The sequence below is a fragment of the Semicossyphus pulcher genome, unplaced genomic scaffold (genome assembly GCF_022749685.1).
Source record: "Semicossyphus pulcher isolate SPU_LCO1_2020_fin unplaced genomic scaffold, fSemPul1.0.p SCAF_25, whole genome shotgun sequence".
Classification (NCBI taxonomy): Eukaryota; Metazoa; Chordata; class Actinopteri; order Labriformes; family Labridae; genus Semicossyphus; species Semicossyphus pulcher.
The window spans coordinates 6,834,216-6,852,465 of record NW_027211699.1 but is presented as its reverse complement, the minus strand read 5'-3'; the positions used below and the strand labels follow the sequence as shown (position 1 = coordinate 6,852,465).

The following is an 18,250-nucleotide window of genomic DNA, read 5'->3' as shown; positions in this document are numbered from 1 at the left end:
TATCTTAAACTTGGGCCGGGGAGAGGATGAACTTACTCTGCCGACTTTTATCTGTTTTGCAGGAAGTTTTAAAAGTGAGAATTAAAAGACAGGAAATAGAGTAGGTCATCTAAATATCTTTCTCTTATCTTGTGCTGCGTCACCATTTTACCTCTCTTTACTTAAATTATGACTCACAATCTCACACCTCCTCTGTGTCTCTCTCTGTCCCACTTTTATCGCTCCCTCTTGCCCTCTGTCTTCATCTTCCATTAATTTTTGTTCTCCCTTTCTTCACCTCACTGCCTGTCCTTTCCCCTCTGCCTCTTTCTCCATCCATCCTCGAACAGTCCGTCCTGGCTTTGCTGTTAGGAGGGAGGGAGGGAGGGAGGGAGGGCTGCAGTGGACGCATTCCTTTTGTCTCTGAGGTGACAGCGACACAGAGGAGCCATTGACAGCAGCACTGGACCCCACAGTTGGCTCGTACTGGAATGTGTGACTTTGTGACAGCTCAGTTGTACACAAGTAGACTGTGCAGAACTCCTTAAATGCACTCCACTTGTTAAATGTTAGCTTTAAGTTTATTTTATTCTCTGTACTCTTGAGTGTGCAGGTGTTTTTGTGCTGTCTTTTTGAAAAGAAAACAGACCATAGAGCTCAAACAGCACCAGCGTCTGTGGGCTTCATTTCTATGTCTGTCCCTCCCTGATCCTGCCCGTCACACAACAGGCCTGGTTCTTCACGCAGCGGCTGACCCTCCATGGCTCCATCAATGACTCAAGCCCGGCGGCTGCGCAGAATCGGCCCTTTGTGTCCCTAAAGAATGCGTCTTCTCAGATTTGTTTGGGAAAACTGAGGCAGAGAGAGAGCGGGATGAGGGCATGAGTAATTGAGACAGATTTAAATCTTGATGTGATTTATACGTCCTTTGTTGGCAGGATACTGTGACAGCAGCTTTCACCATTGATAAGCCTAATCAAGATGTGTTTGATGCTCTGTGACATAACTTTATATTTCAATTCAGAAAGAACATCAGGCATCAATGAAACATGTCTGTCTCTACGTCCTACTTGTAAAGAGGAAGATATATTTCGGAGCGTTCTGCACAGTGCAGAAAAATCGTCTTTGACCAAAAAAGCCACTCGTGGTCTCTGCAGTAAGCTCGCCCTCTCGTTCTCAGCACTATGTCAGAAACAGAAAAGGAACACATGTGAAGCTTAGTGAGATCTTGTAAATATCCCAGAGTAAGACCATGCAATTTCCTGTTTAACGTGAAGTCAACATGAAAACACCAGCGGGTCAGCGTGATGGAAGGAATCCTTATTGAAGCAAACAAGAAGCTTAGACAAACAATAAGAGGGACAGAAATATTAGAAAATGTAAACCAGAGGCCTCTTTGTTCATCACTGATGAACCTGTTTGTTTATTATGCATGACCTGACAAAGACAGTTCACATGGAGACAATGTGGCTGATCTCTTCTTGATACAGAGCAGACCACACAGAGCCTCATCTGGACACAGTTGGAGGAGGCTGGAAGACATCAGCAACTACTAACATCAGCCTTCCCCATAGTATCATTCTTGTTGCTGCTAATGCTAAAAGTAGACATGTTGACTTCAACTGTTACAATTACGATTACTACAGCCTTTATCATTACTCTGCTTCTCGTGCTAATTAATTTTCACACTTCTGTACCACTATTATTGGCATTGTAACCATAAGTATGTATCACCTGTTGTTGTTGATGTAACAAGAACATATGTTGTTCTTGCTCTCTTTGCCTGTCTCTATCCTTGTTAGAGCCATTTTGTGTTTACAAATGATATATTTATCTAGTTACCGGGGCAATGTCAATCCTTTGTCTTTATCATTGTAAACAATTAATTTTGTTGTGATTAATCAGCTGATAGTGAGCTGCGGGGAAGCAGGAAGGCGGGACTGAGTCTCTGTGTTCTTTTGTTAAGCAGACATGTGAGATGTGTGGAAGTGGACGGGGCATCGGCACAGTCTTTTGACCTCGTGTTGATGATACTACAACCTTTGTTTATTTTGTTTTGTTAATAAATCCGTCAAATGAGGACGACACAATAAGCGGCTGCAGTTGTGATTCTTAGATCTATGTGTGAGTCAAGAAGCGGAGCCCTGTTAAGGAGGTATAGGCTAGTTTAAAATCCTGAACCGGTCAGAACAATCCTGCATCTCCTTCTGTCCCATTTTGGGCCCATCCAGTCGAGGCAGACGGCTGCTCAACATGAGTCTGGTTCTGCTCGAGGTTTCTGCCTGTTAAAAGAAAGCCAATGTGCCGATTATTGCTAAGTGCTACTCATGGTGATTCATGTTGGGCGTCTCTTTAAATAACATAACAAAGAGTCGGTCTAGACCTGCTCTTTTTGTGTGTCTTGAGATAACTCTGGTTATGATTTGGCGCTATACAAATAACATTTGATTTGATTTGATCATCATCTTTTTGGGGCACAATGAAGAAGCAACTGAAAACGTACATGCCTAAGTTTTGAGTCACACTTTTTTCCTGCTCTTCTTCAGTCCTTAGAATAAAATCATTGGGTAATGTTTTCGGTTTATAGCTGGGACTCAATTACACGAGGCCAACAGATTAAGAGAGCCGTATGAAGTGAAAGTATTAAACCTTTAATGCACCACAGTCCTGCAAAAGGGGTTTTAGCGCAGATGCTACGTCGGCCCTCTCGCAGTTTAGGTTCCACACCAGTCGGCCAACAAATTCCCCTGCTCCCGCACTATGACACCCAGATTATGAAGTACGATCGCCTGTTGATCGTCTCGTTTTACCGCTTTACTCTTTCCCTGCATTCTTGCAGACAAATGTGCACACATGCCTGACTCTGCGGTGCCAGTGAAAACGGACGCCCCTTCCTGTCACTCTCCCTCCAGCCCAGTGAGGTTTGAGTTGACGTTTGAATTACAGGGTGTTACATAGCTGTCTAAATCTGAGCTCCACCACACATCTCAACTGCAGACATACACGGCTTTGCCAACCGCTGCACATCAATTTCTCGATGCACAAACAGCTTTAAAAATGCAGCACATGCTAACCACATGCTAAAAGTCGCCGTACAACAGGAACATGGTTACATATAGTGATAGAGCCGTCACAATAAGCTGAACACTTATGACATGTCTGTCTGAGGATTTACAATGTTCCTGCTTCTATTTGCACTTTAGTACGATGTCTGAATGGGCAAACGTTTACATGACATCAAGGGGCCACGTTTCCCTCCTGCTGAATCACATCTTACTTGGTGTGTAGGTTCCTTTCTTTAACTGACATCAACAAAACAACCACAGGAAGGGGACGATAACAATAACGTAAAGAGAGTGGTGGTGTGGTTGGACGCTTAAGTTCTATTTCAGGCTCTACACAACAATGGCTGTCTGAAATAACAACAGACGATTTCCAGAGTACTCCAACAAACATCAACATTAACAATTTTGTTTTACTTTAAATTGTAGATGTAAGTTATTTAAGATTACAGGAAGCTGTTTATTATGAACCCCTGATCGTATCTGGTCCCTGTATCATGTCCGGCTCGATCTCCATCTGTGTGCATGCTTCACCCATGACTACAGTATGTCTGGAAGTACAAAGGCTGGTTTCAGTGCTCACCAGCTCTCGCAGACATCATCATCCGTCTCCCCACCAGGCAGACATACAGGGACAAGGGATTAACAATTCCTCAGTCCCTGTGACTCAGTCGGAGCTGCAGAGTTCTCCGAGCTTCATGATCACAGTGGTCTGTTTTCCCATGATAACTGCATAAGACCCTTTTGGCTGGTGATCCTGTGGAGCAAAGAAAAGTCTCTCATAGCCACGGTCAAAACAGAGAAAGAAATACCCGATATGTCATTTTCAAACCATAATCTGCAGATACCGATAACGTGCCGATAATATTGTGCATCCCTAAGGGTGAATATTTAAATATCAACACATAGAATTTACCAGGGGCATTCCTTTAAGACTTAATTTAATTAGTCTCTCAGAAATAACTGGGCTGTTGAGCGCCCATGCTCCGCTTAGTGGAAAATCTTCTGGCCCCAAAGTTTAGACGAGGTTTCTGAAAAGAAAAGTGAACAGTCACGGTTCCAGTGTTCCAGTAAGTGTCTGTATGTTCAAGACTGTTTTTTTTATTATTATTTTAGCCTAGAGAGCACTGAGGACTGACAGTACAATGCTCTATTGTCCACGAGCCAACACTCAGTTTCCTGTCGGGTCAGAATCCACGGAAACAGGAGCGCAATCCAAACAAAGACGCAGGGGTCGACTTCTTTCATGTCCCTCTTAAAGCAGCCCTCCATATATTAAAATCGTCACACGACTCCCCCCCCCAGTCTGACTTCCTGAACAATGGTCCAAATGTACATCTGGGTTTATGAGAACAGGAGTCTAACCTGGATCTATCCTCCAGAGCAGTAAAAAACCTACAGACTAACGGACACCCAGCATGAAGAGTGATGCTCTGGGTGAAGGTGAATTCATACCTGACTTGTTCGGATTTGATTTTAGCAGATTAACCTATTTGTTCTCAGTGACAGTTATAATAGCGAACACTTACACATTCTCAGCATCTGAAAAGAGTTTATGCTTCTTGGCTGCCTCTCTGATTTGTGAGTTATTTCCTGTAAAGAAAAGCCTTTTTGTGTCTGAGTCTTTCCATCCTGTTTGACTAGCCCTCCTTCCTCGACCTCCTTCTCTTTCCCTCCTCTGATGCCCATGGGTTTCATGTTTAAGTCTGTTTATCCTCTTTTATCCACGTTTGATCTCTGCTTGTCTGTGTTTTCACTCTCCCAAGCATCAGCTTTTCTGGATGGAGGTTAGCTCTACATCACAGCCACTAAGCTTGGAAACTTGCTCTCTATTCATACAGAGCAGTCTCTTGGCAATTTCTTATTTTCTCAGGCAACATAGATTTTTTTTTTCCTAATTTAATAGGGACACTTTACAACATTTTGGATGACTGACCCCATTATAAGGCTTATTTCTAATAATATACTCATAAATTTACAGTATATTGCAAACATCTCACTGACCATCATATGCATTTGAGATTGTTTGTCTTTTTTAGATAAGCACACATAAAATTTCCTGACACTGCCGTAGCAGTGTCAGGAAATAGTGATTGGGGAAGCCATGGAGGGACAGGCCTGTTAATAGCAACAAACAATAACAAATTAATATTATTACAGAAGAACAAAATTCAGCTCAAGACATTTACTTACAGACTTTACTTTAGCCCGTTCAAGACAGTCATCTTCATAGTCTTCATTTTCGTCCATTTTTGGTATCACCTCCTTAGCAATTAGCATCCTCAAGTAGCAGCCTGTCATCATGACCACGGACATCTTCCACTTTTCCTGTTTTAAAGAGTAACAAAAGTAACATGGCCCGTAATCGGCTAATTATCACGAACTTATTGTTTTACGCCGAAATCATCTGTAGCCTTACTTGTAGTAACTTATGGCCTAGAAACTGTTACAGTTACTATGTTTATGTTGTACCACGTGCTCTTTCAGAGTTGCAAGTTATGAACCTACCTGCGCAATAAGCAGCAGAGGTCAACGGTCATCTTAACTTACGTCATTACGTAAATTCGAAATATGAATAAATGAATATATATATACATGTAAATATAACCCAGATCGACATCTCCTTTTGTATATATTACTGTTTTTATTCCATAAAGGTTTTCAACACACAACTACTCACTACCTGCGCAACAAGTAGCAAAGGTCAACGGTCATCTTAACTTACGTCACTGAAACGTCATTACGTAAATTTAAAATATGACATTTATTTATTTTATATATAGAAAAATGTAACCCAGATCAAGATCTCCTTTTGTATATAGACCTATTGCTGTTTTTATTCCATAAACGTTTTCATCACAAAATTACTCGGGGAGGGGGGCTTAATGGGGGGCGTACACCATGCTAGCTATTAGCACTATTTTTCGCATGCCCAACTGAAAGTTGGTCATGACTTTATTTTTGTTAAGAGTGAGGTGAAGAGGGGCCACTGAGAGAAAAGAAAGGTTGATGACACCCATGGGGACTCTTAAGCGATCATGTTTGCTGAGCTGAGTAAATCTGAGAGATTAAATCTTGTGTTCGCTGCAATTCTCAGCTCATTCTGTTTTTTAAGTCCTTAACGCGCCTAGAGTCCCCCCTTCCTCCTCCTCCTCCTCCCTCTCCTCTTCCTCTCCATCTCCTTCCAGTCTCATGTCAGCAGCAGCATAGAGCTGCTGCACCGCTGCGCTGCTGCACGGATGCAAACTTCGCGTCCACTTGGGAACTTATACAGATGTGAGAAAAAAAGAGATGTTGAAGTTGTCTTTTTGAGAAAGGACTGAGCTCTGACTGTATCTTAAGGTAAGATTATTTTGAGCAGCGTTTGTAACTTTTTTGTGACGTGTCTTTATTTAGTAAACGAGTAGTTGAAATAGCTAATGGTCATGTGAAATCATCATCAATACGTTTCTTAATGCAAAGTCATGTTGTGCATCTCTGTGCGTTAAAGAAGAGCGTAATTCGAGCAGTCACAAAGCGTCATTCACCTCGGATCTCTCCTAACCCCACTGTTTTACAGTGTCAACTTTTGCACCACGTGTTGCCACATACTATATGTCTGTATATCCCTGTATACAGAGTACTCTGCAGCACATGCTAAGCCACTGAACATCAGATATTATAAGGTAATGGATTCATTAAGGCTTTATAAGAGCTACGATGATCACTGCTACATGGTGTGAAACATTTGGCTGAATGTCAATGACCAGCATTGCTCAGCAAATCAGTTGCATCATCAAAAGACGTTGCTTCATAAAAATATGTTGACAGGAAGAGTTTGAAAAGCGTGACAAAGCGAGACAACAAACTGCACAGGTGCAATCTGGCATACAAACTTCTCCCTTGGATCAGAATGCAGTGGTGAAAGTAGCTCTGAAGTGCTTTCTCGTGAGCGCTCACATTACCCTCTGTACATCCTCTTCTACGGCATTACTTCCCAATACTTCAGCTGTGTTTGGTTTTTGGTCACACTTCAATAGAAGCTGCCGTTAAAATATGAAGAGTGAGCCCTGGATCATGTTTCATTTTGACAATCTAATCATAATGGATTTGTCACCGTGCTCATTCAGTGGAACCACACAACAACTGTTCAAGAGTCATGCCAGATCTCAGATCAGTAAGTTGGCAGCCTGTTAGAGGTTGTTGGCTCACCGTTACAAAGACATTTGGTCTGATGAAATGTCAGCAGGATATTCTGTCCTTGCAACAGTGTAGGTCATGCGTGGATGTTGACTTTTGTTTGAACAACGAGCAAACACTCAACTTACCTGACTGTATATGTGGATAATAAAGGGTTTACTGGGTTACTTCAATTGTGCAAAGGTTTTATATGATTACACCAGGGAGGAATATAAAAATAGAACAAATTACATATCATAAATCGGAGCACTTTTATGGCGCCTGCATCAATTAAACAGATATTTAAAAACGCGAAAACTACTTTAACGTTGCCTCTCTGTTTCTGTTTGCTTTTGGTGGAAGTTTGAAGGATGAGATGTGTTTCACAGTTTCTAGGCATCATTTCCCGTGTGTTCTGTTCTCCCATACATGAAATAAGAGTTCTTGAAAGTAGTGAATGATAGCGAGGATATAACCTGACCTTAAAGATGGATTTTGCTTGATGAGGCAGCTAATTCTTGTATCGTCATTGGACTGGTTGAAGAGTCAAATGTGCAGCAGATTCTCATCTCATCTGTCAGTTTGTGTGACTTATTTTGTCGACTCAGTAGTGCGTGCAGTGAAGTGTGAGAAGGGGTGAACAGGAAGTTCATTTAGAGTCACAGCGCTACAATCTGACGTTTGTCATATCAGAAAAGTTCCCGTTCACATCACTTAGATCACATTTATAAATAGTCACAGTTAGCTTTCACTGCAGTCTGAAAACAATAAGACAATAGACTGTGTGCAGAAACACACACAGACACCCTCACCATAAGGAGCTGGCAGGCCTTGCAGTGCATTGCCACGTTGCAGCAGCAGATCGTTGTAAACTGAGTGCATGTTGTATTTTGGAGCCTTGCGTAATGGTCAGGGTGTTCTGACCTCAACCACAGTTTGCTGCTGCTGCACTGTAAACGAGCCGCCGCAGCCTTCTGGTCCAGCGGAGGAAGCAACCTCAGAGCTGACCTACTGAGACGCAGCCCTGCGTGTGCTTGTTTGTGTGTGTGAGTCCATGTACGAGTGCACAGTGAATTTCTTTCTGAGCCGCTGCGACTGAACCGTCCAACGGATGTCGTCAGAGCCCTTTTTCTGCAATTTGTGGCTCTGTAATACAGGATGTTGGACTAACGGTAAATCTGCATGCAGCAGGGAGGAGTGACAGAGAAGAGAAGCATGTTGGGCAGAGTGTTGTCAGAGGAAAATAGAGATAAAAGATTTATTGAAGTAAGAGGGTAAAATGGGAGTCAAATAGATGACGTCCTGTCTGCTCTCCCCCCGGCACACTGTTCCCATTACACTTGTCAAACCCGTCATCTGCCTCTGCAATCAGTCAAGCAGCTCCTGCTTGTTTATGTGTGTCTGCAGGTACAAGTTGCGTATAATAACACGTTAAGCAGTTCTAATTAACTTCCTGTGTGTCTCTAATGAGGCCAATTTACTGAATATAGTTCCTAAACTGAATTTCGGTGCTGGTATTACACTTTATCGTACATGGAGAGATCTGAGTGAAGCTGTGTTTACTGTGAGATTGAGGTGAGGGAAATTGGCAGCTGTAAAAGCAGGAGAGAAGATGCTCAACAAGCTCTGAATTTGGCATCAGATGACTAAAAGCGGACAAAAATTAAGGCCCAGGAAAAGCTAAAAGTTAGTGATCTAAAGGCGTGAATAAATCTAGTAAGATTGACACACTCGCTAATATTGATCTGCCTCTCACCTGCTTCTCAGGCCCTAATCGCTCCCTTAAGCTTAATGTTACTGAGCCAAGGGATCAGAAGTGTTCAGGCAGGGGCCAAAATTCATCGCACCTCCTTCCCTCCTCTTTATGAATGGTGTACCACCTCTTTTCCACACCTATTCTTCCCTCATATAGTCCCTACCTTCCCTGTTTAACTCTGCAGTCTGTGATAGCCACCCCTGAACATTCGTCCTGTCGAAAAAGTGGGATTAGTGGAAGATTTAGTGCAGGTAATCTAAGCCCAGGCCGGTGCCCAGCATGGGTGGCACCAACACCTTGCTCAAGTTGTTATATCACAGGTCCTGATTGGTCTGCGAGCAGCCTGGGCTCCAAACTCCTGTGACATTAATCCAACACTATGCGGATTGGAGAGGTCACGTGTTTGGAGCTTATCGGAGCCTCCTTTTGCGCTGGAATCACTTCCTCAGCAGACGGGGAGAAGGTGATCAGAGTGAATCGAGGAACATGAGACACTCGGGGCCTTCGGCGTTTGCAGGGCACGTTCATTTCTCTGGAGACGTCACGTTTATGTTGTGTATAAAGAACTGTGTGCTAGACGCTGCGCTTTTCTCTGCTCAGTCTGGATGATCATGCAGACCGTGGCAGTGATTTTGGAAACACTCAAACATATATATACGACACTGATGAAGACCGGGAAGTTTGGGGAAGTGGAACTAGAACATGTTTGGCATTAAAGCTTGATAAGTTACTTAAATAATTAACTGATTATCAAATAGTTTGATTGGCTGATCTCTTAATCATTACTGCTACAACTGATTGATTTAAAACCCGTAAACTGTCTAAAGGAGCTGTTGACTCGGTCGAGAGTAATGGAAAGCTCTTGAACTAAAATTAAAACTAATCATATGAGTCAGAACTAAAAAAGTGCAGAAGGGACTCTTGAAAGTGTTTGTACCCAGGTCTGTTTTTAAGTTGAGGAACTGCTACATCGGTCAGTCCAAAGTTTTCGCTGCCTGAAACATTCATGTGTCTGAATGCTTCTGCTTTAGTCTTTGGTCTGGTGCGTAACTCACGTCCCTCTCCTCTCTTAGGTGGCCTTGCGTGAACTGAATGAAACCACAGAAGCCCCCCTACCTGGAAACCATTGGAGAACTAAGTGGATTGAAGAAGGCAGAGAGCAAGCGGGGGAGTCAGAGAGGGACAGAAGACAGAAGGGATTAGCAGCTAATCCAGTGCACGGACAATCCTGCAGGAGCCTTATCTCTCTTGCAGGTTGATTCGGGCAAAACAGTTGCAGGATTACGGCACCTTACTTTGTTGCCCCTTTTTCGAGAACCCTCCTTTTTTCTTTTGCTCTGATAACCTCTCAAAGATCCAGCGTCTTGGGAACACAGGACAAAGAAGCGGGGCGGCGAGCCTGGTGACTGGATGTCTCCTGGACAGCATGGTGCCACACATGGATAAACCTCTTTAGCGGGAGACGGTGCGTGACGGCGGACCCCCCGCTCTCTCTGTTGGACTTGGCGGAAGAAGAGGACTCGCTGGGAAAGAGACGCTGTATCATCTCAGAAGTTTGGATCTACTGAAGGCAAAGCACAAAGGACATACTCTCAGTAAGCAAACAACACAGCTGTGTTTGGATGACTTTCTTTAAGGATTACAGGCAGGTAATGAAGGGTTGTGAAGCTTAAGGGAGGAGACATGTAAAGTAAATTAAGGGTATTTTCCTAAGAATGACTCATCCTGTACGGGTTTCCTCACTGCTTGAGAACAGTGCGAGCAGTGTAGCTAAACGAAGGTTAGAAACCACACAGGACTAAGTAACGGCTCAGACATAAATCAGGTGCTAATCCTTGTAGGCCATCCTGAGAGCTGGGGAAAAGTGAGAAGGGAAGCTGCGAGCTGGTGTCTCAGTCCAGTAACAAAAACACTTCAGCCTCTTAATGTTGCAAACAAAACATAGTTTCATTCCTTCCATCACACAGAACAACAGATTTGTTTGGCTTAACTTCCATCTCATTGTATTTGCAGTCGCGGCTGGACTTTGTATTTTTAATCTATCATTCGCAGAACCCAGTCTGAGTCCAGCCCTAAACTCTCCGACCGCATGCACTGCGGTAACTGCAGGAAGCAAATTACGACCTTGTAATTCATCTTCTGTGTTATTCTGTCACCGGGGGAAGCTGCTGTCGCGCAGGAGAAATGAGCCGAGTGTTTGGTCACTCTGGACGGACGTGCTGTTCCAGCTGAGGGGGGAGAAGCAGGACGGGGTGTAGACAGCGACTTGATTGACTCAGCATCAAACTTACATCTTTCAGTGTAGATCCGAAGGGGAACGCGGTGTCCGACAGCGGGCGAATCTGTGTCTCCGGCTGTGTGGAGAATTGATTATACACACATCCTCTGCCAACCGAACAACCGCATATTTGTGTCGTCTCTTCTCACTGTCTTGGCATCTAATGTTTCTCTCTCTGGTTTTTCAGTGGACCCTCAACTGGAATCTAAACTTGACTGACATGTAATCAAAGCTCAGACACTCGCCTTGGAATTAAAGGGAAAGTACACAACTTTTCAGCCACCATGAGTCTGGGAAAAATGCCAGGGATTAAGGGCCTTGTGTCTGGCTCTCAGGGGAAACGTCGCTTCAAGAGCGAGCTCTCCGTGGACATGATCAGCCCGCCGCTGGGGGACTTCCGACATACGATGCACGTTGGTCGTGGCGGGGATGTGTTTGGTGACACTTCCTTCCTCAGCAACTACGGCGGCACGAGGGAGCCGGGGAGTCCGGACTCAGCGAGCAGCTCCAGGACGACCGGATTCTTCACACGCACCTTTCGGCACGTAGGGAAGACCTCGGGGCCGCGGCCGCGAGCGGGCTCCAGAGACCTGTCGTCCCCGCCGCCGGACGTCTCGCCCATCATCAAGAACGCCATCTCCCTCCCCCAGCTGAACATAGACTCCCCCAACGGCTGCCTAGAGAGGGTGCTGTTTCCCAGCTCCATCAGCGCAACAGACGACTCCTTCTACACATATGGTGAGATGATAATCACAGGGTGGTGCAGGGTGTGAACATCATCAACTACATCAGCTTATTATAAAGTGAGCTGAGGAAATGTAGCCTTTTTAGAAAAGTGAATCAAAGACGGAGCAAATAAAATGCTTTATTAAGACATTATAATCTCGAAGATTTTCATGTAAATAAATGTCTGTGAAGTCACCATCTATCGCCGAGGTAACACAATGGTGATTGACTGATGAAAGCCTTTGCATTTGCAGTATGTAATATTATTACAGACTGGGTGTCTGTGGCGACTTTCGCCAAAAAAAAAATCCCAAGCGGCGCCCAGTTAGTGACGCCTTTTCCATCAGTCAGCAGTGGTTGGTCTGCCAGAGAGGGTAGGCGGAGCTAAGCGGCTGCTTTTCCGCTCTCTGCAAGTGTTGCGAGTAAACAGTAATCTACTATGGCTGAACAAACAAAGAAAAGATGGATGACTACAGATACAACTTCAACAAGAAGTGAAAATCCAAAGAAAAAGAAACAAACTCGACGCTCAGATGAAGCAAACAGTCTGAAAAGGAAAGCGACCGTCAGCCAGGAAAATCAAGAGTTACAACCGGAGCCGACCGTGGACGTCTGGTTAAAGTGGGTGTGCTCCCACAGTTACTGTTTATCGCCATTAGAGGCGCCAAAGAGAACAAAAATGAAAGAATGGTGTCACAAAAGCTTCAGCCTGCACCTTACACAGTAGTGTGGATGCCGGCTGAACAGCTGGAAGCTCGTTATGTATGGCTGCCCATAACGAGATTCTGATGCACGTCTAACCTTGAGAAACTTTGGCCAAAGAAAGCCTATTTTTATATTGTTTTTAACAAGCACAGCTCTGAGCTTTTAGACTGACAACCAGGATTACTGTACTTCAGCTTTCAGTTGCACCTTTGTCCTGATTCTCAGACTGTGGCAAACAGAAAGGGCTTCCTCAGTACTGAGTTACAGAGCTCTGCCATTTAATGTTTCTGTTTTGTTGCCTTATTATAAAGAGCTTTTGTAGATAATCCCAGACTAACTTAACAGTTCAGTCAGACATCTCACGTTTATAATAGTTTGTAAGGTTTGTTGCAGCAGCAGTACAAAGCTTGTGTTTGGCGTCTGAGCTCCGACCTCATCACTCCTCGCAGATTTATTATACATGCAGAAATCTGAGGAGTGATGAGATAATATCCCAACCCCCCCCCCCTAGCCGGAGTCTGCAGGTGGATGCTGGGCTGGTGGTGTTGGTGGTATGAGCACAGTACTGGTGCTGGACAGCATGTGGCAATGGAAAAATCCTGCAGCTTAAATAGAGCACCAAATTCGAAGGAAGTGTTTGTCAGACGCTAAGTTGCGGGCTCCATTTTTAGTGAGTGGCATGACTAAAGATTTCAATTGTAAAAAAACAGAAATCACATTAACAGTGATGTGCACGTTTTGGCAGAAAGGAGATAAGTTAATGTCTTAGTGGTCCTAATTAATTTAACATCAAAACCAAATTTAGGTTACATAATTTATTACTTTTTGGGATATGAATTAATGGACTGCAACAGGAGAACGTGTACGCTTTATTGCAACAATCTAAACAACTGGTTTCTGTTCATATAAAACACTTTTTACAAAAATGCTTAAAAAACAGATGAGATTTGGTACAGACACATTTTACTGTTCAAATATCACTCCAGCATGTGATCAAATGGAGCTCTCGTGTCTGATATGAATGTCATGATCCTGGAAGAGACATAAAGACAGAATATATATATTTTTTTCTATATTTAGATCGAAGTAAACTCAGAAAACCAGAGGCGAAAACCTCCTGCAACCTCCTGCAAGCCAGACAGAAGGTTAGCTGAAGCTGAGTGTAAAACAGCGTCGCATTAGTCGCCATGAATCATGGTTACAGTTGCTGTTCTCACTGCTCGCTCTGCAGCCGAGCAAGCAGCACAAAGAGCCGGGCGAGCTGACGCGGTGCAAACAGGACCATAAATGTCAGCGAACACACAAACAGACAGTGTGAGCTCGGCCTCTCTCTTTCAGCAGCGCTCCCACATTCCTCCAAGACAACCAGCAAACAAGCCGACTTTTTCTGACTCATCTGAAATCACCACGGCAACACCTGTACACAGTCAGGTCCATAAACACAAACACACACAGCTGGTTCGGGAAAAGAAAGATACTTAGTGGGTATTTCCTGTCATGTCTGTGTGCATGTGTCACAGCAGAAACACACCGATCATTACAGGCCGACCAATCAGAAGTCATCTGACAGCAGGGCGCAGGGCGCAGGGCCGGCCTGGAAATCCCCTCTCTGTCTCCAGATTCCCCCTTACCCAGTTCATGAGGAATTCTCCCAATGAGTGATGTGGCACAGGAAGAGAGTGGGTTTTTGTCATCACTTAGTTTCTCATCCGTTTTTTATTTTTATAATACAGCAAAACAATAACAAAGGAATTTGGAGTAAATACAATGTTCACAATGTGCTGCTCTCATTCTTCATCATGAAGTAGTCTGGATTTCTGGCACAACTTTACCTCTAAGGTTGAAAATAAACTAAAAAACATCTTCGTTATCAGGCCGACGTGTCTCAGCTTGTGGCCTCCATCAGGGTCTTTACTGCGTGGATCCCCCGGGCAATTCTTAGTTTCACTTGACCAAAAAAATGATTTATCATTCCTCTCCCTCTCTTCAGTCTTTCACAGGATCTTAGATCTCTTCCTGTTTTCGTGCTGTATGAAAGTTTATAACTTTAAAAACGTCATATTGCCACTGCAGGGACGCTTCAGCACTGACTTACTGGTTGTTATATACTGCCACCCTGTGGTGAAAGGTTTAATTGCTAGACATTCGCTCTATTTAACAGATTACTATTTTGTTGTCTTTTTATTCAATGGGAGAGCTGAAGAGAGACAGGACATGTGAGGAGGAGAGAGAGGGGGGTGACATGCACCGAATGATCACAGACCAAGAGTCAAACCTACGATCTGTGCGTCTGTATGTGGGGCGCCTGCTCCACCAACTGAACTGAACTATGTTTTAATTATGATATAATACTTCCTCTCGATCAGTTCTCTTTATATTTACCATGTCTATGGTTAAAATAAATATGGTAATAGTAGTGTTTTGTCTAAATTGTATAAAGTGTGATATTTGCAAACAGTACAATTTGTGAAAATGTAGCTTTGAACATGAGTTTAGGTTTTAGATTTCCACTTTAAGGACAATCAATTCATTCAGTCAACATACTTGATTTCAGTTGGACCTTCTTATAACTGACTTATCTCAGATGTTTGCACTTCACATTTAAAATGTAGTAAAAAATAAACATCAAGTTCTAGATTTCTTCCAGGGGCGGATCCAGACTTTCTTAACTGGGGTGGCCCAACTGGGGGAGTTATGCAGGGGTGGCATGAAGTATGTCTGCACACAAAAATACACACAAATGAATAGCATTTATTTACTCCACTAATCTCATCTACTTTGACTAATAACATTAAAGTATCTAAAAGATGATATATTACTGTGTAGATTTTTTTTTTTAAGTAGTTTTGAGTGGCAGCATATTAATCCTCTAAGCTTAATTCTTTGAGCGATGTCGGTCCAGAGTAACAATTCAAAGTACTAACAAAAGAAAATGTGCCACACTGAAATAAAAAGAAAGCTACGAGCGGCCTGTTGCAACACAGCCCAAACAGGTGATTTTATCATAAGTCCCGCCTCTGACAAACCGCCAATCATAGTTTAGGATTTGGGGGTGGCACCTGGGGTGGCCAATCAGATTTCAAGGGGGGCCCAGGCCACCCCTCTGGATCTGAACGTTTCTGTGTAACATTTCTTTCCCACATTTATTGTAACTGAACTACATCTTATAAATGAATAGTTTTGCAGCAGATTGTTGGTAGTTTAACTACATTCATGTTTGCACAGTGATTCAAGTAGTACTTACTTAAATACTGAAACTATGAACAATTTTGTGCCATTAAAGTGAAAGGAATGTTCTTTTATTTTGGTTTTACTAGTTCCTCCGCTGTAGTTGAACCTTTTATTGCAACTTTTTAACCAATGTTCAATAAGTTTTTGCTCGCTATGTTTAGAAGACCCTTGGTTTACTCTGTAATCTTTGGTGCAATACCCACCCCTCCTTCAAATCAATCAACCAAATTGTATTTGTATAGCACCAAATCATAACCAGAGACACTTTACAAGAAGAGCGGGTCTAGGCCGCACTCTTTGTTGTGTTATTTAGAGAGAGACCCAACATGAATCCACCATGAGCAGAACTTCTTTTAAACGTCCTTTAACAGGCAGAAACCTCGAGCAGAGCCAGACTCATGTTGAACATCTGCCTCGACTGATTGGGCCGCAAAGTGGCATAGAAGGAGATGCAGGACAGAGACAGGCAGACAGAGCAACAACAACATGTGTTCTTCTTACACCTGGACTTAACCTGCAGTTAAACTTACACTTAATGTTTTGCTAATGTTAGTAGGTTAGTAGTTTAAGCTACCTTTTGTTCTTAGATTTAGTGAAAAACTAGATTTCTCCCTCCTAAAGCTTTGCTCGATTTCAACTTCTTCAAGTCCAAAGTCTCTGTTAGCTTGCAGCATACACTCACCGGCCACGTCTCTGAGGTGTTTGCTTTGTGTCAGATAATGTCAGTGACTTTGTGTTATTCTCTTTGCAGGTCTGCAGTCTGGCTTCGTCACTCTGCCCCGCCTCTCTCGCCTCGAGAGACAGTTTCAGGACGGAGACGTTCATAAAGGCTCTCTATCAGACGGCGGAGGCTTCACGCTCACACGCTCAGACTCCCTCACTTCCTTCCATGTTGACCTCGGACCTTCTCTCATGACTGAGATGCTCGACTTGTTTGACAACCCCGGCTGCCTCCAGATGTCCGCTCTCAGCCCGGCAGCTGTGGAGGAAGAGGAAGAAGACGAGGAGGAGAAAGAGGACAGCAGCTTGCTAACAGAGACGCCTGTGCAGAGCCCTGCTGTGACTTCGCCCAACCCTTCCATGGGTAGCGGGCCATTCTGTAGGAACATGAACAGCAGGGGGCGCTCTTATAGCTCTATTAGGACAGATGAAGAGGAAGGGGAGGAGCGGAGTTCTCTAAGGTCACCGGATGCCTCCTCTGGGTCTCCTCGAGAGAAGGAGCCCGCGATGGAGGCAGAGCGTTTCCAGAAGGCGGCGGACGTGCTGTCTCGTCATTACGGCGGAGGATCGTTCACAAAGGGAAGGAGGACGAGCGACAACACGGCGTCTCCTGCTCCTTCCAGTCCTAAAACACCGTCTGCCTTGTCTGAGGAGGAGGAAGAGATCAAAGTCTAAACAAAGAAAGTCCTTAGAGAGCAGAGACTTCATGGACCCTCCAGTGACACGACTTCTGGGTTCTGCAGGAAGGATGCTTGACGTTGAACTTGACCTTTGACCTTCCCTTCTCTCTGCACTACCTGCTGCCGTGATTTTACACAGATTACTTGAACTATTCTCCAGATTTAAGACACTAAACAAGCCTGATGGATAATAATACTGGATTACTAAGGATTTAAAAGTGTCCAACCTGCATTAACAGTTACTGAAGACGTATTTTATATTTTTCACACTGTACATAATCACTCACTCCATGATCGTGATGTCCAGCAGCTAAATGTATTTTACATCAATAAAAATGTTGAGGTTCAAAAACAAATGTGATCTAAACTCTGTACATAGTAAATAACTGAGAAACTAGAAATAACAGGTATAAAAATATGATAGTTGTTCAACTACAGCTCTGAAGTCTAATCGATGACCGCACATGTAACACGTACGATGTTTATCAAGCTTTTATCAGTATTAGTTTGTTTTTCTAAACATATATGGCTGATGAAATAAAAGCCTGATTTCCAGACGCGTGTGATTTCATGAAATCTCTGCTTTTACTTTTTTAAAACAACTTCCCCAAACAGCTGTTGAGCTGTTTAAGCGATCCGTCCAGTTTGTTTTGAACCAAAACACAAATTAAAAAACGTTTCAACCAACTCTCTTACTCCTGATAGAATTTGTGATCATTTAATGTCATAAATGTTTTAGGATGTTCATAAGTTAAGCATGATATCAACTGACATATAACCTGCAGTTTAAGTTCCAAACCAGGAAGCTCAGCATGCGACTTTTCTCTTAGCTTTAACAATTACACATCAATGATTTCCCCATAAGAAGTTGCTCGATCCTCTCCGTAAGATTAAACTTACTCTCTCCATTAATCTCATATATTTAAATTAATCCAGAAAACAATGCAGTGCCTAA

General features: G+C 43.4%; 1 protein-coding gene across 1 annotated transcript; it reads left to right on the top strand.

The window, feature by feature from the left end:
- The first annotated feature begins 6,303 nt into the window (after nucleotides 1–6,303).
- On the top strand, nucleotides 6,304–17,931 carry cdc42ep1b (CDC42 effector protein (Rho GTPase binding) 1b). The gene is made up of 4 exons (XM_069676212.1): nucleotides 6,304–6,383; nucleotides 10,029–10,550; nucleotides 11,421–11,971; nucleotides 16,647–17,931. Exons 3-4 carry the CDS (start codon nucleotides 11,518–11,520, stop codon nucleotides 17,288–17,290), a joined length of 1,098 nt encoding a protein of 365 aa, XP_069532313.1. The 5' UTR covers nucleotides 6,304–6,383; nucleotides 10,029–10,550; nucleotides 11,421–11,517; the 3' UTR covers nucleotides 17,291–17,931.
- Nucleotides 17,932–18,250: the final 319 nt, after the last annotated feature.